The following is a 21791-nucleotide window of genomic DNA, read 5'->3' as shown; positions in this document are numbered from 1 at the left end:
CAGAAACTTGAACAATTACCACGTATCGCTTTTCAGCCGCCACAGATTGTCCCTGCACAATTGTCAGACTTTCCTGGAGTCTGTGGCAACACCCAGGACTCAAGTCACCTTTCTGCCCCTCTGCAGCAGACTACACAAAGGTAACGAAACAAGTAGAAGAACAATTAGTATCTACAGAAAATAAGACAGGTCCCTTCTGTGTTATTCAGGTCCTCTCAGACTTCCTGTACTAGTGCCATTGGCTACAAAGGGCTGGGACTCTCCCATACTATACACATACTCAGGTAGCAGCAGACAGCCCACCTCCTCAACGCTAGCCAGTGTGTAGACTCAGCACTCATGCTCTGCCTCTGTAGACTGGCTTTCTAATACTTATCTCTGAAAGACCTGGTATTTGTTCATTGCAGAATGTTTCTCATTGTGTAGCAGAAAACTCTCATTATTGTCCCAAGCTCTGAAGTAGAATAACAAGGCATTCTTGGTGGAGATTCAAGACTGGGGTTCACTTCTGCCTGTGCTGTGTTAGAACTGGGACTCCATCAGTTTGCAGTGCAAATGCCACCCGCATTTGCTAAACAACTTTCACTCTGGTGACAACTGTACGTTAAATACGTGGCCTTATTTAGAAATCTCAGTGGCATTTACGTAGTTCCAGTTCACAGCATTTACTGGACGCCAGTTGTGCTTCACGACAGCTTTATTACCCTACCTGTGGAAAACCTTAGCCTCTCAGACACCGAATACAATACAGCTCATTGTACTCTGTGAGACAGAACCCTGTTTTTTACTGGACTAGAAGTAACTGTGGTGGAACCAAGTTTCCAATACAATATTTCTAATGCAGCTTGGGACTTAATTTGGTTCCTATTTTTGATGCCTAAAATAGTGCAGGGATGAAATGAATACAAATTGTTCATTTTAAACTATGATGTGCTGTAGTCAAGTAATTATTAAGGAAAATGCTTGAGATAGAAAAGTCTTTTCTGTACGGTTCTCAGCTATCCAGGAAAGAAAAAAAAGGTCTGAAATCCTTGCTTCATTTAAGTCACATTGCCTACAGCAAGGCCAGAATTTTACCTAAAGAATGAAAACAAAGTAAGAGACAAAATAAGATGGGAGAGTAGTGTTTTGCAAAGGAGTCACGTAACATGCAATTGCCCAAAGATGAACTCCGCAGACTCATGACCCAAACATGAAATAGGAAAAGCATTCATTTTCCAATTGGTTACCACAGTTCTGAAATGATGGAATTTTCCATCATTTCATAACCTGCAGTGCTGTGATTTCTCCTTTTGATTAGGAATTGCAGCCAACTGATAATAGAAAGAAATCTGCCAGACCATATGGTGGAAAATTCCAAGGAATATTAGTACATCTAGTCTGAAAAATACCCCAGCGATGTAGATTTGACAAGAGAATGTTTATTTTATAAAAGAGTTTCACTAATACCATTAGCAAGATTAAGAATCCTTTAGAACTGCAGATGCTGCGTAGTGTGACAGGTAAGTGGGTGATAATGCAGGCAATTCAGCATGTTACAGGGCCATTGGTAAACAGCAAGATTATTAAGAAATAATTAATCCAAAGCATAATTGGGCTAGTGACTGGCTAGCACTACCTCACGAGAACTTACTCAGCTGTCTTCCCTGATGCATGGTCTGTTCCACTTTACAGACCACATGTTCCTCTCAGCACAGACACCGGTCCCTACAACCTAGGGTTCCTGGCTGTTACCTGCCTGGCCAGGTAACAACCTATCTTTTGCACACTTAGGATGGTGGCATATGAACAGCAGAGAACAACTGATAGCAGTAGAGAAGGTCCACAAAAAAGGCTTTCAATCTTCTTTCAGTCTGTGTCTACACCTCCATCACCTCACTGTTCTTCAACTTGTTCATAATGGACTTTGTCATAAAGCATTTAGTGAATTTCTTCACTAATCTCTTCTTGGAAGGCTTCTATTGGTGCCCTTTTCCTCCCTCTTCATATCCCAGCCTTGAATACTCCTTGCCACTTCCTTTTGTTACTTTCCATCAAAGTACAGCACTTGGAAATTTCTTGCTCACAAATCTCCTACTGAGCTCATTCCTCAGAAACTGCCTTCATGACTACAGTACAAAATGTACCTACATTTGCAATCATGCTATACACAGAATTTAGCTACAGATAATGTAGTCTCTCTTTAGGGTTTTTGTTCCTGTTTGATTCTGTAAGGTATTTCCACAGGGCACAAACTGTATTTTTCTTGCCACCTCCTCCCGCTGTCTTCAGTCCCCAACAACAAATATGGAATTGTGCCTGTGGAACCCGTGTTATTTCTCTCATTCCTTCTCATCTTGGCGGCGGGGCCTGGCCTTTTGACGGTTTCTTCTTTCTGAGTGAGAGTACTGAATGTAACATGCAGTATTTTCCTCCCGTGCATTTGAGGGAGTTGTGCTGAACTGAATCCAAGCCTTACAGGTCTGGGTCCTGTTCATATTCTGAAAGATCTGCTGATGTCTCTGGAGCTCTGTCCTGTGCTTTGGGGCTCAATCCATACAAGGATGATGAATGCCCAAGATGCAGGCATTAAGTAATTGCCTTCTGCTACAAGGAAGCCCCAGAGCAAGGCACAGCAGCAGTGCACCTGATGCTTTATACCTGAAATCATCTAAGTGATGAGAGTCTCACAGGCATTCAGGAGTCAAGGATGCCATTTCTTTGTCTACATCAGCTACAGGCAACGTGGAAGTGAGAGGTGCACATTTCCCACACCAAACTGATACAGTTTAGTTAGGATTCTAGTTGCTTTCAGATTTCTCTGAGGTCAGTAGATCTGAGGTGATGTGAACCAGCCCCTAGCCATGTCTGTCTCTTTCCACTTACCACTATGGTAACTACACTCCTAAAATTGGTCTCATCGGTCTCCCAATCACATGCCTAGCTTGGTATGGTGAGGGAGGCTCTGCAGCGTGTATCCAGCAGATTGTAAAAGCGTACAACTTGTTTTTAGGCAAAGGACCTAAGACTGATTGAACAAACAAGACTAAAAGAAAGACAACCTTCCCCTGAGGAAGAAAAGGAAGTCCTGATCTCTTCTCCCTGGTATCCAGTGATGGGATGCATGGGAATGGTTCAAAGCTGTGCCAGGGGAGGTTTAGACTGGACATTAGGAAGCATTTTTTTACTGAGAGGTTGGTCAGATGCTGGAACAAGCTTCCAAGGAAGGTGGTCGATGCCCCAAGCCTGTCAGTGTTTGAGAGGCATTTGGACAACGCCCTTAATGACATGCTTTAACTTGGTCAGCCCTGAAGTGGTCAGGCAGTTGGACTAGGTGATTGTTGTAGGTCCCTTCCAACTGAAATAGTCTATTCTATTCTATTCTATTCTATTCTATCCTTCCTATCCTATCCTATCCTATCCTATCCTATCCTATCCTATCCTATCCTATCCTATGCATTTGTGTAAGTAGAAAGCCAACACTGAGCAGTGAGGATACAGAACCGCCCAGTAGAAGCATAACACCCTAAGTACACCACGCAGATTCTTAGAGGTTTTTTACCTCCATTTGTTTCTATGAGGACACTGAGTAAAATCCAGAGCAAATGCTCTGCTTTGGACTCCTGCACTGTGATGGTATTATGATTCACTCCACTGCATCAATTTGCACAACGAAGCCCTCAGGGATTACGTATGGGAGGAGGGGTTTTTAAATGGTTTAAAAATACTCTTCAGACCTTTAAGCAAATAGGCAGATATGTATGCAAAAGATTTTAAAAGTGAAGATCTGAAATAATTATGCCTTGGAATCTTGGCACCAGAACTGGGTTCATTGCTAATATTCTGCTCACTGTTTCTCTAGCGAGTCCTGCCATAACTTTCTAAAAGGACCATGCTAAGCTGAGATAGTTGGTACCTCTCCTCCTCTTCTTTTTACCGTCCCTTTTATATCTGTAGTACTTGTTGATGGAAACACTTAATGTGCAAACACTTGTTATGAATTACTATAGGGTTGTTAGTGGGGCACATTGTCCTTCAAGACTTTTTTTCTTCAAAGACACATAGCACTGAAACATTTTCTCTCTTTTTTTTTGTCCCCATAGAAAAAGAAATACAAATAAAGAAATACAAATTTTATGTACTGCAGAAATGTAAATTTAAGGGAAAAAAAGAAAAAGACACATATTAATCTGGACAAAGCCTGAAATCCCATTCTGGATAACAAAATCAATTTGTAAAGTGATATTAATATATCTAGTACTTACCAAAATAAGTCCCGAGATTAACGAGGAAGTGCCTGTCAGGGCAACATAGAACTTGGGGGTTAATGTGTTCAAAAACATACTCACTGAAAAAGAAAAGAGAGGAAACCATGAGTACAAGAGCAGGACATGTTTTCCACGTGTCCCCTCCTCCTCCCAACTGCTTTCCAACTTCAGATAGGTTATTACCTTAATTCTGATTAAAAAGACAATTCAAAGAACATCCTGTTCCATCTGCCTGATGTAATAAAGCAGAGCACTAGACTGCCACATGCAGAATTTTGTTTTCACAAGACTCAGTCACAAGGCATTGGAAAACAGTTACACACACAATTGGGTCTTTCGTATTCCAGTCAGCGCTCCACTGACACCAAGTTCGGGATTCCCCATGATATATGGAAGACATTTTATTATCTGCCTTTGCTACTCCATTACAGTTAGAAATCTTAGGAGTCGATCTCAATGTCCTGCATTCAACATTGTGTCAACATCCTGTATGATCTTGGTGAAACTATCTGGACAAATTTTTAAAAGTCTTTTACTTCTCATTACCTTGGTTCCTCACTTATAAAGTAGAAGATAATAGCATTTCCCTAACTCATTCCACTGCATTAAAGTTGGTGCACCACTCAGTATGCAAACAGTGAATAAATGCATAAAACAGATTAGGAAAAGACCTAACTGCTTTCTGATAATTAAGGGTAAAAATCATGATAGCTGTCCAGATTATCGGGAATCTAGGGCAGAAGCAAAGCCAGACAAGCTGCAAGGAATGGCAACGCCATCTGTATGGGCTTCTGGAAATTCAAAGGCCTTTTCTAGTCATATACCATTTTCAAAGCTGCTGAGAGAATCAGCAGGTAGTTGTGCTCGGCCCTCCACAGAAAATCCCTGTGGCCTTAAGACAATAAAATAATCTTTTTATAAGTTTTGAGTCACTCTACAGAAGCTACTAGAGAGAACTGGAGCTCTTCCACTAAATTCTAGATGTTTAAAGAAAACTCTCAACTTCCCATCACCTCCATCTTCCCCACATGAAAACATCCTCTATTAAACTACATGGAGGGTTAGAATATCTTCTGTAAAAAACCCTACTGGTCTCATCCTTAACCAGTGCCAAAGTACTTCTCATACATATATACATAAATGTATATACATGCATATATATTGTATATATACATGCATCCATGACTGAGGAGGGAGGTGATAATAGTTAGCAGATAAATTTAAGAGGCTTGCAGCAGACTGCCAGTCAGTCATTTAAAAACACTGATAAAAGACCTGGATACGTAGGTGGGAGGCCCTCAGTTCATTCTGTTCCATTTAGAAATGACACTTACTGAAATTAAATAATATGGGGCCAAAAAATGAAGAGAAGACAACAACAGCAGGATACAAATCATCAAACATATGATTAATTTTCCATGACCAGTAAAACAGAAAATTGTTTTCCAGAAATGCATCACTAAAAGAGATTGAAACCCTGCAATTCAGCTGCTTTGTTTGGGTTTTGGCTGCATATTTTCTATATTTTTTTTCTTGAAAAAGCCATAAACTGTTAAAATGGAAGTGTCATTTTCTGCTCCACTGGAGTAGCATTAAGCACCAAGCTGATATAATAAAGAACTAGTTTGGTGGTTTTTAATTCCATCGTACATTTTCTTTCACAAATGAATTGGATGCCAGGTTCTCAGCCAGTGTAACTCAGCATAACATCCCCAATTTTACTGTGTACAACACAGCTACACTGATTTATGCCAGCTCTGGCTCAATAGTTGGGATCTTCCCACATCTTATTTCTTTTTTTCCTGTTCCCACTCTTTCTTTTTTTTTAATGTCTAATACAAGCTGACTTTGAAATATTAGTCCCTGCTTTCTCCAGCCCCAGTACCTGCTAAGAAGGAAGAGGAATGGAGAGACTGAAATAGCTTTGGCTTCTACAAACCACCCATGAGTCCTTTAGAAGAAATATTCCTCATTCTGGAATGCAAGCGTAAGCCAGAGACATAATCAAACTGTGTCACTGGGGAAATTTCAGACTGCCAGTGAAATTACTTCCTCTGCTTAGGTTAGAATATTCCTGAGAGAGAACACGCTATGATGGGATATAGACGTCCGTGTCCCCCATGGAGCACAGTGCTGCTGCAGTGCCAACAATAACATGAAAAGCCAGGCAGCAGGAGACTTTACAGAGGTGCTTTCTCTTCCGTTCCTCCGCCACAGCTTCACAGCTCACAGAATGCTGGAATTTTTCCTATTAAACTGGAAAAATTTTTCCCATTACCCTGGAGGAAATTTGATTTCCAAAGCTGTGAAGCCACCTAAGCCTCCTGTGTTTTACAAGATTCCACATGAGGATATCCATTGAATACGGAGATAGTCTATTTGCTTTGAATTCCTATTGCCTGTTTCACTAAGAAATGCTGCAAAGAGAACAAAGTTTCTTAAGCAGTGATGAGATACTCACTTATTACTGACTGCCATCAATAAAACTCACTTGGGAAATGCATCCCCATTTGGAAGAGCCCTCTCAACAAATTAGCTCCATGGAGCTCATCAATGGAGTAGAATGAATGAGGCTCTTAAGAAATGCTCTTAGCTTTTCTCTGTCACCACTCTTTTACAAGCAATGTATACTGATTTACAGACAAACCCTCAGATCTGAATGGAGATAGGATTTTATTTATCTGTCATTTGCACCAGCGTTACTGCTCTCTTCTTTGCTTGCATGTATACTGGTGCTCCTTTATGCTCTTTACCAGAGGCTGCTACAATTCTTCACTTTTACAGCTCGGTCATAGGAACTGGCAAGGTGAACAGATACGACGCTGGATGCTCTTAGGTTGTATGGGCCAGACTCCCAGCTACCTGGAATAGCTCAGTAGATTTGCTACAGTTGCACTCAACTACCAGAGCTGATTATCTGGACTGTATCTCCCTAATCCTTTTGCCATTCTTCTTCCCACTCATGAAATATAAGAATCTACTGTTCCATTATGAAAACTATCAACTTCTGCCAATTACTAACTACCCTCCCAGTCCCTTTGTCTCCATAAATATTATTACCAAAAGCAAACATTTTGTAATAAGAAACATATCTCCAAAACAGTAAAACTAAGCACTGGAGGATCTGTGGTCAGACTATTTTTATTCTGAAGTCAATGAGAATTCAGTCATTGTTTCAGTGGAAACTACATCAAGGCCCAGTTCTCATAATATTAATCCCCAAAGTAAAAATCAGCCCATTTTGGGGTTATCTGATACGTATCATTATCCAAAAAGGAGTATTTCTTTACAGTCAGCATTCTGACACTGGAGAAATCGCTTTCATATCCAACGTCTACATCCTGTAGTGTACGCAGGTTTCCTTCAGGGTGTTGCAGCAAACTAGAGCCATTAGATAATGCTAAAAGCCTATCTGCCTAAAACTGGATAGCAATATTTTTCTTCTCTGTTTCAATTTGATGAAATAGCAGGATTGAGGAGCAGAGAGAGATTTCTGAGAACTGAGAGTTGAAGATACCGGCAGAAGATGACCGCAGAATATAGAAGCCAAGTAGAATCACCAGTGAAAGGTGGTACTGTATGTCCTTTCTTCTGACTTCATAACATGCCAGTGTGTGTCTAATTATTTCTGTCCACAAAGGGCAGATGGTGCAGTCATTCAGCTTGGGAGTTCATCTCTTGTCTGTACCTTGGTAGGACTTAAAAAGGGCATCTAACGAGTATCTAGAGAAAGGCACTTGCCTGATGTTCCTACACTGCCTACTCATTTGAATTACTGTTAAATCCCAATTATTCCCACAGGCTTTTGACGATGAATGATTTATTTTAGGTGTGTTAGTAGAGATGATGGAATACAGTACAGCCTGCTTTCTTTTAAAGAAAACCAGCATGACCTATAAATGCGGTCTAAACAAGCCAAGCATGTCCGCTTATGAGAGGCTCCTGGCCATACAAATACCCACCCTCCTCTTTCTTCCCTTCTCTTTATGGCTTTCATTTTAATCATGCTTGAATCATTCAGAATAAGGTACTAATTACATTTCCAAAGGTGCCTACGTTACCTTGGTAAATCATTCCATCCTAGTGTATAATATCTAGGCAAGGACTGTTATTTCATTATTAACTGTGCATGCTTACAGAGATTAATTTACATCCAATTCAATTCATGGCAGACAAACTAAAAAAACACACAAGTCATATCTAATATTCCCTGTTGAGGCTAATCGAAAGTGGCGATTGAAATGTTCTTGAAAGCTGATGCCGTTTCATTCCTGTTATGTATGTTACTCATTGCCAATACCCGTGATTCATTCTCTACACGGGAAAAAACAAGAGAGGAAAATCCAGATATTTTTCAAGTGACAAAATCCTGGAATCATGTAAAATGAATCACTGAAGGTGATAAAGCACTATGTTGTTTTACAAATTTCTTCAAGGACTTGAGGTGTTCGGATTTCAAGCATGAGAGGAACCACAGTAGGAGGGAAATACTGGGGTTAAACTGCTCAAAGTATCATTGTGCTGCTGTATCAGTTAATTACATTAGAAGATCATTAGGGGAGGGAGCATTGCAAACTACCTACTGTTCCCATGTGTGGATCTACTAAAATTACAGCCCCATTACCTACTTCTGAATGTGAGGCTATGTAGCTTGCACAGTAAGGTGCAAATAAAAATTTAATAGCAATGTGACACAAATCATATACACAAACAGATTAAGCAAAGACAGGACTGCATCATTTATGGCACTTCAAAGAGGAAAAATAATTCCCCCGACAGAATGTTATCTTAAAATACAGATAAATATATATCAATAACTTAGTACAAATAAAAACATGCATTACAGACCCAGAAATAAAGATCAAACATAAAAAATCCAAACATATTGAAATAGACAGGAAGGCACAGCTCTTTTTGTGCAAGTATCTCCGTGCTCCTAAGGAAGACAAGGTTTCTGGGTACAGTAGTAACTTCTATGGGAACGAATAGTAAGAAAACACAGAAAAGCTTATAGTCACAGAGCCCTTCTTGTGCATTAGTGGTCCTTAAGTCATCATGGCTATAATATCTGTGTCACTAAGAAATTTTGCTGCACTTTCTGTCTTCACCCTCCATAATATTTGCTTGGTACGCAGACCAATGCGGATTCTTATAACACCAGTGCCAAGAGCCCAAATTGTTTAGACAGGTGACAAGCTAAGAAACCTATCGTTGAGGACCTTTGACACAGCAGTTCAGCTTCTTTTCACTGCAACCATCCATTCAAGCTGGTGTTCAAACATGGTACAGAGGATGGGGCAGCGACTGCCTTAATTCACAGGGGCCTCAGCATGCATTAATGCAGCCCCCCGATTCAAAGCTGTTGCAGCAGTGAAAAACCCTTCTACCAAACTGTCAGCAAAGAGGGCACAATAAGTTCAATAAACTTCTTTTAATAAATGTATAACATTCCCCTCTGAGTACAAAGTGCTGCATACCCTTGACTTTAATTGAACTATTTATACATAACTTTTTTGAACCCTCAACCCATTCCTCGTAAGAATGTTAACAACACACTTTTGGGAAAACAGGCTGAATTATGCATTATATACTATGATGGCCTCCAGTTCAATATAAATACAAACCCCACCAGATTTAAAGCTAGCATGGGGTATTGTCTCAGAAAAACATATCTTTTACCATTTACCAGGGCTTTCCCTGGGAAGCTACCAAGATTTTTTTTTAACTTCTTCCAACTCCTTGAAGAAATTACCAAAGGAGCAGCATTCAAAAGTTTAAGAATGTTGCAGTGAGTTTCATTTTCACTTGTTGCAAATGCTATGGAACTTCCTTCTATAAGGGCTTTGTGTAGATCTGTTTTCAAAACTTGAAAAAAATTGTCACTCAGAAACAAACACGTGGCCATTCCAGGCAGAAACAGCCGGTGTCTCTGTGCTGCGCACAAGGAAATTCAGATGCCCACTCACTTTGTTCAACCACCTACTCTTGTCCTAAAGGCATGAGGCTGAATGAGAGTCACATTCAGACGTCTGGAGCCTAAGCTAATGGCCAGTGAAGTGCTCTGTTGCTCTCAGCGAATGATGGATCAGAGCCCAGGTGAGAGAAAATGGTGGTGTGCCAAAAGCTACCGATTACTTCAGATAAATAATGAACTCTGGTTAACTACATAGTTGCACATAATCAAAGTTCTGCCCTTACAGGTATTTCTGATTAGTGAAATAAAACTTTCTGGAGGGAAGACCACCACACTCTCTCTTCCATGTTTCCACATCTTAAATGTAGGTTTTCCCTTTCAACAGAATACCTTTACCACAATAAAAAGGGAGAGTTGAGTAGGGATGGTCTACTCTGGAGAGAAGTTGGTATCATGGGAGAGGCTTTTCAGCCACAAAGCTCAGCCCAAAGAGAAGAAAGAGCAGAAGGCAATAATACAGTACCAGTTCCAGGTCAAAACCATTCATTTACTTATAACTAAAAAATAGAGAATTTTGAGGGTTGCAGATGACGGCAATAACATTCTCTCCACTTTGTGACCCAGTGGCCCAAGGAGCAAATTATGTCCAGCACGGAAAACTGAAACAAGCCTTAGCAAATTCAGTCTATCTTTTCCCAAACAGCCCTGCCTGAGGATTGCTAACAAATTCAATTTAATCATTCTCCTCAACATTTTAATGCATTGAATATCTGTAAACCAAAGTGACACAAAGATCAGTGCTGGCCTGCTTTTCAACGCCAGGTCTATATTCACGTTATAATGTCCAAAAGTTATCAGATTGGTCAAAATTCCAGCTCAGTCCTATCAGGAATTAGTCTGTGCTGGTTCTGGAGCTTTTGGGACTTAGATGACTATACTGTGTCCTTCAGAGTGCATTAACCATTCACCCTGTTAGACATTAAGATTGCTCATCCGCACTGAGAATAATATACAGTGAAAGAGAACAGGTAAGAGACAGGAGCCATCATAGAACTGAGGGCAGAAGGACATACAGGTGAATCAAGGTAACCAGATCTGGAAGACAAAAAACCACTTAGACACTACTGTGACTTGGGAAAGGGAGAAGAAAAACCAGATTAGAGATAGACAAGTATAATACAGAGATGAGTTAAAAGAAAATTTAAAAATGGAATGGCAATAAAAATTAACATGCGTAGAAAGAAGATAGAGACAAGAACAGCAAAAGCAAAAAATATACATAAGAAATGACACATGCAACATGAATGTAAATAAAGGCTATTTTTACTTTAGCAAAAGATGGTTTGCAATTCAGAAGTATTTTTTCACTGGGAGAAACAAGGCTGCCAACACTAACAGCTTTCGTCATTTAAGAAGAGATACTGTCAACAAGTTATTCCTTGGTATCAAATACACCCCAAAGCCTTGTCTCACAAACTAAGGCACTTAACACAAGATGCTACTAACGATTCCCATTCCCAACTATATTTTCCCAGAATGTCCTGTTAAGGTCAGCTGCTACACTTTCCCCCAGGAGCAGACAGGCTGGACATACGGGCACAGGATGCACTATACTCACCCCAAGGAGTGAATTTAAATACTCTTGTGAATTTAAATACTAAAACCTACTTAGGATAGCTAGACTCAAGCACAGTATTTTGCTATTCCATTTATCTGAGATCATGAACTCCCTACCTCGTGGATTTGGGGAGAATAAAAGATCAACTCTCCCCGGTGAAAGCAGCTATTATAATGTAAATTTGCTGCCATATAGCTGCCCCCGCCAAGGGACAGGGACATTTCCTCTTGCTTTCACAATGCAGTGGTGACATGAGTTAATTACACAGCTCCTGTTAATTGCACAGCATGCTGCATGAACATCAAGATTTGCTAATATATTGGCAGCAAAAACCCCGTTTAAAAAAAAAAAAAAACAAACCAAAAAAACAACCAAACCCAAAAAAGCCCCACGGCATTTCCATTTAAAGACAAAGAAAACGAGGGAGAAACTGTTTCCTGGGACCTTACAGCCCGTAGCTGTCAGGGATTGAAGTACTGTGCATTTCTTTATGACCATCACAGTGTCCTAATGCTATAAGCAGACTCCTGGTATTAATAACATACAAATGGAAGGGAAGAACAGGGCCAAATAAGAATGAGGCACGAAGGATGAGCAATGACGTATTGAGTAGAGATATTCATATTTGGATTTTTAGAGATGTGGATGTGTAAAACTGGGTTGTTGGTTGGTTCTTAGTGAAATTCTCTTGCAACACTTTCAACCTCAATTCTTCTAAAGTCAGGTTGCTTGCAAATTGATTTGAAATGCTGTCATTATACGTGTCTCCCGTGCAGATTTTAAAGCTTCAAGAAACGTATGAGTCCTTGTCTTAATTTTTACTTCAGTGTTGCACTGCAGGAGGAAGCGCTCTCTCAGATTTGTGATGGGGGATTTCCTTCACCGTGCAATACTACAAGGCGTCTTTGTAGGCAGAACCAGTCTAGATACTAGAGAAGGCACCTTCACAGTTAGCTTGTGGTTTCCTTTTCTAATCACACATATATCAGCATGTGTGTGTATCAGCAATTTCCCCAACACAAAAGCAGGGGAAATCCTGATGTGATGCTACAGTCAAATGAGGATGCATTCCCTGATGGTCTCTCATGTGACTGCAGCGTATCACTGTGTATAGACACCTTCTACCTTTTTTTAGATACACACTTGTAAGAGAAAGCAGGAGTATACTGAGCTCTTCAGAGTACAGCTGTGGCACAGTTTATCAGGTAGATGATTTTAAGACTTTTCAGTCTTCAATTTAAGGCACACAGCAATGGGGCTCTACTGAAAATCAATAGTAATGTATTTCATTGCAAAAATGTACCTAAGCACTGGGACAAAATGACCTTATTTTCCACTCTGCACCCCAAAGTGTTCAAAGAAATCCATATTTTAAAACTATTCTTAACATCAACTAATCATTCATGTAACGGAACTGATACGGCTCTATCCAGTTTGGACAGGCACTGTTTGTGAAGTCAAACCTACCTGTTACCTTAACTGTTGCTTATTCTGAGGCACTACACAGATTTACGTGGTTTAGCCTTTTAAAGCCGTATTAAAACAAAAGCCAATTACTAAACCTCATTATCTGGAGTCATTTAAGACAATTAATGGCTTTTGTTCCAAGTGCCAGATCAGCACAGTTCTCTCAATGGAACAGGGTGAAGTTTTGCACTCTTCTTTCATGCAACACTCAGGGAGGTAACAGCTCCATTAAATCTTCTTGATTTTGGTTCATTAGCTGTCTAAAGAATACCCTAAACTAAAAGTTTGCCACAGTGATTAATTCCAGTGCCACAGATAACAAAGGCTAATCTACTCTAGAGAGACAAATCATGCAAAGAGTTTTCACCACCAACTCCTGGCGTTCCACAAAAGAGAAATTATCCTATGGGTTCACATTATCTGGGAACCTCTCTTGGAGGAGCCGTTCCCATGCTAAGACAAAACGAGGCACATGAACAAAGCACCCTCAGCTGCCCTGCAGCCTCCTTTTGTGCCTCCATTTATTCCAGGCAGGATCTGATATGAGCACTAAACCTACAGATATGAGCGGTGCTACATCTTCCTTCCTTGCTTGAGTGTTGCATTCATAGGCGTACAAAGATGAGGATCATCATGTTTGGTGCATCCAAAAAAATGGTCTCCGCAATGAAAAAAATTCAGAAAATATGGCTGAAATTTGCATCTTGACTAAAATTTTGACTATTTTTCATACACTTTTTTTTTTTTTTTTTAAATTCTGGAGATAGATATATTCTATTCCAGACACTTCTGTTCTAACCTTGACAGCCTCACTCTATATAGCACATCTATTTTCAGAGTCTCTAAGATACTGATCTCTTCGCATACAAGAAATTGCAAGGTGCTTCTTGGAATAGAGGTGACTGGAAAACATTTTCATAATTAGAGCCAGCAACCTCAGGAAAACTCCCTGGAGATCTACAATATGTAATATCATTATCCTGTCATTGAAAACTCATCTATGCTTCCTACTTACAAAATCAATAGGGTGTTCATGCCATTTTTCTCCTACGAGAATTTTTACCTATGATAATTTTTTATATGCGGCAGGGATTTTTTCCCAGTAATGGATGGTCTGGGTAATGTGGCACAAAAAGAAGGGAAAAATGAATTTTCCATCGAGTGGGATTCATTATTCTCATGTGTCTAATAATCAACTTTCCCCTTCAAAGCATTCTTAAAGCTGAGTGACTCACACAGTAATTGTACCAAATGGAAAAGAAGAAAAGTAGAAAACTTTTACCTCTTTGCCTCCATTTTGGGGTATTTCAAAGAAAGCATAGCAGCAAGTTTGACAAGCGCTGTATAATTTCCATTATCTACCAGTCTCTCAGGACACCCAAAACTTATGAAAATGGAAAAGGCTCTGCGGTAACTCTGTAGACAGAACTGCAATCTGCATTCAGGACCTGACTGATGAGGAGACAAACTTTGGGGGAGAATTTTGCATAATAAAGATTTTCAATAGAGTGAGCTCCAGAGAAAGAATTTCCAACCAAATGCATGGCAAATGGCGCTGCGGAGGCTGAGGGAGCACCCCTCTCACATGGCCTGATGGAAGTATAGCATGAAGTTAGACTTTTAAAACATGATCATCTTGTGGCCAGGGTGGTCTTCCTCTCCCTACAGGCCCCGAGTCTCTCTCCAATGCAATTTCCTCCAAAGGTCTCGTGTGTCCGCTAGACAAAACTGGAGCGTCCATCATTTTAAAGCTTGTTTTCTTTCATGAGAAGACAAATTAAATGCCACTTAGACTACCTCATTACCAAGAAGGATGTTATCTGATTTAGCCTTTGATGAAATCCCAGGAGAAAAGGCAGCGCAAGACACCCACTATGTTTCTTATTGAATATTTCATGGTTTTAATTCCAAACATGAGCCGTGGCTGACCTGGCTGAAAACAACTGTGAAATAGCATTCTGTCCAATAGCGTCTTCTTTAATTTTCCTTTCTTCTGTTTAAAATGACTGAATCTTTTCAGAGGTGGGTCTCCTCATGAAGGTAGGAGGACCACAGAAGGAGCGGGGCAGGACTTGCAGGCAGAACTCGGTGGGACTGCGTTAGCGCCATGCAGAACAGTCACTCGACTGCCACAGCAGTCAGGCTGTTCAGAAACACCACACAAATACACTAAACCCAGGACGCTGTGTTACCCACCAGCTACTGTCAGGTCTCTCTTCCTCTAAAGCCAAACAGTGTGGAGAGAGAAGTGAAAAATGCACGACTAAATTAGCCAAATGTAGCACACCTGATAGACGAGAAGCTTGCATGAGAAATAACACCTGCGCAGGACTTCACTATAACCTGTGTTCTCACCCCTGTTGTTGACCCAGTCAGATACTGTATTGGCTTTAACTTGAAAATTCAAAGCTGTGTTTGGAAGCTCCCACGTTTAGGTCCAGCCTGGAACCTGTAAAAGTAAATGCCCATTTACCTGTCTGAATTCTCCAGGTGGACATCAAGGAGCTGAAGAGTGAACCCCCACATTTCAGTAACTAACTCTAGGGAAATATTCTGCATGTCACGCTGTATCAAACTACGGCTGGATTGCAGATACCATGATGCAGAAAGCAGCTTTAAAAAAAAAAAAAAGTATTTCTCTTTGTGATCAACAGAAAGCAGCTTTAAAAAAAAAAAAAAAAGTATTTCTCTTTGTGATTAACAGGCTATGTCTTGGTTTTTGCACTGGGTTTTGCGCACTGCCCTGTGAGCTAAAGGGGGGGCGTGCCAGAAGCACGGCTGGTCAGCAACGCTGCCCTTCCCTTCCATTGCATCACGCAGATCGGGGTCTCAAAACAGGCAGGTAATGGCTGAAGGTCCTCTTTGCAAGTTCCCCCCTTGACTCTGACTTGAGCTATGGGAACTCCGACTTCCTCAAAAATCAGGCCAGGATGGCTCAAATCGAATGTCTGCAATTAGAAACTGGTTTTGAAAGTTTAGTCAGGCAGGCAGTGAATCACTGAGGTGAGACTAACCTCAGGAGCTCGGCTTTCCATTCTCCAAAGGTTGGTAAGACCTGGGCACTGAGCAAACCTGGTGACCATTGCCTGTACTCATTTCTGAACATGACCGAACGCTACTCCACCAGTGCACCCGGTGACCAGAGAAGCCTGGGCTGCAGAAACAGCCCATCAAAATGCTGTGGTTTTCTTGCATCTGCTTGTTCCTCTTCTGTTCACATTAGTGTATCTAGGAGTAGTAACCATAGCTATGCTAATCCTCAGATACTGGTGGTTAATTATGATTATTGGGATTTTTTTCTGCTTGGGATTTTTTTCTGCTGTCCTTTAAGTTGACCTACTCACACCACCCTGGAAAAACTGTCTTTGAAGCTAAAACTTGCCATGTTTTCTCTTAATGCAGTAGCAAAAGTTTCTGGAATTTTTTCAGGGGGGGAATGCCAGTAAAAAGATTCAACAACTGGGGGACCTCACATCCACTCCCAGGTTGCCCTACAGATGTGGTTAGGAACTAGCTTCCCGTCTGGCCCTTGAGGAAGAGCAATAGGAAAGTGATCTCCAAGTGTGCGGCACATGGAGCCGATTCCCCTCCGAACACACGGATCTGAATGAGCAACTGCTTCAGCAGAAAAATCCAGAAGAAGACTTTGAGAATGGCAGAATACCAAAATCAATACAGCGATACATTCAATGCGTGCTCTGGTACAGAAAGCTCAAAGAGGGAATGCAAAATTATTGTGGGGGACTACTTAACTTAATGCTTTTCAAAATGCCACTTGGCTCAGAAACAGAGAGATTCGGAACCTGCTAAGTGTGTTTAAGTGCTTGGAATTGTGGCATTTAAATGACCAACAAAGCCCTTATTGCTCATTATTCAAAGCATGAAATACCACCGAGAGAAGGGGAGCTGACTTTCTGGCTAGCAGTGCCCATTAGAGAGATGCACTTAGGGATATATAATACCGGAGCAACACGGAATTTGCAGTAGAGTTTGGCTTCTGCTCCCTGCTTCACAGCTGGCTTGCCTGCGAGTCTTTCAATGCAGTGTTTTGGGGCTTGGGTTCCCTGCCTGTGCTTTGGGAAGAGACCTAAGTAACATTTTGTGTGCAGAAGCAGAAGAGATCTTTGCACTCCTCTATAGCCCCCATTTGTTTCTTCACGTATATGTAGCACCTTCCTAAGACACTGGCAAAGTGAATTGTTCTGGCCTTCTCCAAGGGCTGTTTCTGGTACTATCATCCTCCCAACCAAAAAGGCATTACAGAAAATAGCTGATTATATCCAAAGAAAGGTATTTCATTTAGTGCTTTCCTGCAGCCCTGATCTTGGTCCAGCCTGCCCCAGGACAGCACGGTAGTCTAAGCTTATGTGGTCCGTGAAGCAGACTTGCCAGCTCTCATTATATAAATGGGCTGGAAGATGAAGTAGAGCATGATAGGGTATGTAGAGGTAATTAGAACAAAAAACTAACACAGCTTTGCAGCCTTAAAAACTCCCTACAGCAGAAAAAATGAAGACTACACATAACCTACTGTGTTGGGTTTGGGTATCTCTGTATTTGGCTACCATCTCCCTATTCTCTTTGTTACTTTTCACAAAGAAAAATAGCTCCCCAAAGGAGGTTCCTCAGAGCTCCAGCAACATTAGCCCTATTAAGGAATGGGTCCCTTGAAGAGCTCTTTTTCATATTATGCAATTAATAGTTCACATGGTGAAGAGCTGCCACTGAGCAGGAAGATCCCAACTGTTGAAAATAGGAAACATCATCAGTCAGGGGAATTAAGGAAAACCACCGGAGCTTGTTAAGGCATTGCTGCCTGGAGCAAACTGCATGACGCCCAAATACACGCTACAGCTCGCCAGCAAAGCCAAACCCAGAGTTGATACTGGCAGCAGAAGCCGAAGGCAGGAGATGCCAAAAGGTCTGCGAGCTTGAAATGGTATCAAGAAATGTTACCATTTTGTAGCCGTATTAAAAAATGTATTTGGCAGACATGCAGCGGGGCAAGATTTGTTTATTTCTGCATGAATGCATCAATAAAGAAATATCGCATTAACCCTTTCCCAAAAGCATACACAATTTTCTCAGTGAAGCATAACACTAAAAAAAAGTTAACTGTCTTTCAAAACCCATAATTTTTTTTCCCATTAACAAGTCCTTTGCCCTCAAAACATTTAATTTTTAGATTAAATAAATAAATCCAGTCTTCTTTTACCCGGGAGTTATGAACATGGCTTTGTGGGAAAAATGCACCTCTTGAATTGGAAATGTTATAATAGGTTTTTAGACTTCTCCAAAGTAGTGGTTTCCTTTTGCCGAGGAGTCAGACTCCTGAGGAGACTACTCCAGGTTCGTTGCTCATGAAGTACACTCGTAATTTGGATAATTAACTAAATGCAACAGAGTCATTACCTTTTCCCTAAAGCTGTTTTTTTTTTCTGTAGGAGTTTTCCCAAATTAATTCAATATTGTCGGTTTTCCCAAGTTAATTTACTACTGCCAAATAGGTAAATCCTTCAGAGATTAGTTAGTCTCAAACCAGAGCTAGAAATCCGTGAGGCAGAAGACTTGCAGTGGTTTTTGCTGCGATTTTAAGTATGTTGCTCTTCCCGGTTTTCACAAACAAGGAAACATTTTTAATCCTATGCTTGATTGCTCCTATGAGGCAAAGCAAAAAAGGAAGACGAGAGGACATTGTTTAGAAAAACAAAGATCTCTTTGCCCCATCTGCCAGTCCCACTCCAGTCAATGCTGCGAGAAAATGCCGACTGCATCGATATATGTCAAGAGAACTGAAGCGCCACAAAATGCCACAGACATTTTTCCCATACTGAAGTTTTGGGAAATGCAGGCGAATGTTACAGAGGCAGCAATGCTAGATGAGCATCACTGAGGCAAAATTACAAGTAAACACGTAGCACAGAAATTCAGATGAATAATTAAAGCACACCCTTCTGAGATGCAGTGTGCTGCCTGGGTGTTTGAAAACAAGTGAGGAGTGGTTAAGGAGAGGCCTCTTCACTGAAGTGGCCCAGGATGTTCTCAGGGGCTGGAGAACCTCCCCGACACGCAGAGCCAAGCTTGCCTTCAGCTGGGCTGCAAAGGGAAAACAGAATTTTTATCCTGCACTTTCACACTTATTTCATATGGAACCAAGCAATTTCTGCCAAATCCTGACCGATGAGATCAAACAAGCAGAAAAAAGAAAGCAAAATTAAGAATTAAAATGAAACAAGCCTGGGATTCCTTGTTGACAGTCATTAACCGTATCATTTTCTTTCTGTGTAGACCACTGTTTCTTTCTCCGGTTTGCTCTGAGCAGACAGAAATTTTTTCACCATAGTTATACTCCCTTCCTTTGAAATGCTTATCACCAGGAGCACTCCACAGAGCTGACAGGGAAAGCACAGAGGCTCTGCTAGCAGACAGGCTCTATTAAGGTTTTTTGCTCGAGGCCAGCATCAGTGGAAACCAAAGTGCCCTCCATACACCAGATTAGCTGAGATGGTCTCACGGCTCTGAAGGACTGAATTATTTCTGCCTCCCTTGCTTTAGGGCACACCTGCAGTTTGTAAGTTCATTTCCTTAGCACACCAGCTTCCAGCTCACAAGGCCATTTTTACTTTCTGTCATGCTGCAGTAGTTTTAAAGCCTCTTCTTGCCTTCATTTTTGTGCATCCCCTTGCTTGCCTCCATTGCAGCTCCTTCCTCTTCAACTTGTAAATTATTCATTCTGGCTGTCATCTAGCTCAATTTAGTTCCAATTTGCAATGTCATTTGAAAAAAGCAGAGCAGATCTATCCTCCTATCCTATCCCATCTTCATGCATTGGGAATGGCCTCAGAAAGGAGAAGGAATCAGAGTGCAAAACTTCTGTTTATGTCTCTTCTGCCAGGAACAGATAACAGCACCCATTTCTGAAGAGTTCAGCAGAAGTTGTCACTTTTCCTTATACGATCTAATCATACGGCAAACAACGATGGGCCAAATGCATAATGAATGCTGATGGGCAAAAATTCTAGTCAAAGTCCCCACTGAGACAGAACAATTTTTTTTTTTCTCAGTAAATCATTTTGCAAAGCTTTCCCTAAGATCAAATTTCTCTGTAGTTCAGCTGAAAAGGCAAGGAAGAAATTCCAAGAAAGTGACCGATGAACAAACAGATTTGAAGGAGAAGGGGGAATGATCAGGAAATACAGGCACTTATTTAAAGGAAGAATAAAAAGTCCCTTAACCTTGAAGGAAAATAACCCTGTTAAAGAAAATGAAACTGCGTCACTGCCATGGCTTTATTGCAAGAGTGAAGACCACGACTGATTTCTGTACTGCCTGGTAGGGTCAAGGCACAGGGGCCCGCGGAGAGCTGCCCGTCTGTGAGGATAACCCGGGGAGGCGGCAGCGGCTGCCCCTTTCAGAAACTTGGGGGCAGCACTGCCTCTGTACGACCGAACCCCGCTTTGACAGGGAGCCCCAAGAAGCTGAAATCAGTAATTGAAAAAGTTGCCACGTGCTATCGGCCAAGCCCAGGGGAGGGACGACGCAGGCTCTCTCTGCACAAGGTCCTTTAACAGGAGCGATGCTGCCCAGGGGACACAGCAGAAAGGAGGAGCGGTGTAGGGAGGCCCAGCCTCGTGGTGATGGGTTACGGTGCCCTGGCCCCCAAACCCTTGGATGCAGAAATCCGAGTTTACCTTCTGTTTACCTTCGCTTCTCTCCATATGTTTTAAAAGGCATGTGCCTTATTTTTGCCTACTCTGCCTAGATTTTCCACGGGTGTTAAATTCCTACAGGTACTGCCATTTCCTACCCCATCCCGACAGACTCAGCTCCTCCAGTGCACTAGCAGGGAATCGGAGAGCCACGGCGCTCCTTCTTCCATTAGAAAGAAGAACTAAGAGGTTAAAACCAGTTCAGCGCCGAAGGGCTCAAGGTCTAACTCTGCTCCCTTATCACACGCCGCGCAGTATCTTGCCCCGGGCACAGCGCCTTGTGTTCGGGTGGGGGGGTCTGCCAGGCACGGAGGTGCTCTGCGCCAGAGCTGCAGCTATCAGTGGTCACCGCTCCGAGCAAACACAACGGCACGGCGAGAGTTCATGGCACCAGTCACACGTGCTGCACCTTATGTAACCTCATTTCTGACTCACGATTCAAAGAGCAGAACAGTAAGGTTTATTATAACCCACCTTCTAATGCCAGCAAAGAGTACCTGCCAGAATATATATTAGGGAAAAAAAAAAATCACTTCTTGCATTTTTTTCTTCTTCCTCCAGCTCTCCTTCCCCTTCCCCCACTTCTCACTTTCATGTGATGCTGAGCCACAGACTCTCCAGGCAGTTTCCCAACTAACCTATGCTTAAGATGGACTCCAAGGAGCGGATTTCCAGCCCAGAGATTTAGCTTTCCATCTCCAGTTAACAGTACCGGCAGCTCAGCAGCTAAGCCTTCGTGTGTAGCACCAAGCACTTACTTACCCACACTATTATTTAAGCTGAGGGGTTTAATTAGATTTTGGTTGATTGATTCAGCTCAAGAACTGCTCCAAAGC

The 21791-nt window shown here is 41.6% G+C and overlaps 1 protein-coding gene across 2 annotated transcripts in view; it reads right to left on the bottom strand.

Moving 5' to 3' along the window:
- Window positions 1-21791, bottom strand: part of ST7 (suppression of tumorigenicity 7) — a 154809-nt gene that overhangs the window by 66872 nt on the left and 66146 nt on the right. For both annotated transcript variants that reach the window (XM_082311352.1, XM_082311353.1), the window contains exon 2: window positions 4245-4327. In XM_082311352.1, the coding sequence (XP_082167478.1) occupies window positions 4245-4327 (83 nt within the window). The remainder of the gene's footprint in view (window positions 1-4244; window positions 4328-21791) is intronic.

Source organism: Platalea leucorodia (genome assembly GCF_965183815.1).
Source record: "Platalea leucorodia genome assembly, chromosome: 4".
In the NCBI taxonomy this organism is placed as follows: Eukaryota; Metazoa; Chordata; class Aves; order Pelecaniformes; family Threskiornithidae; genus Platalea; species Platalea leucorodia.
This window is presented reverse-complemented; position numbering and strand designations above follow the sequence as displayed.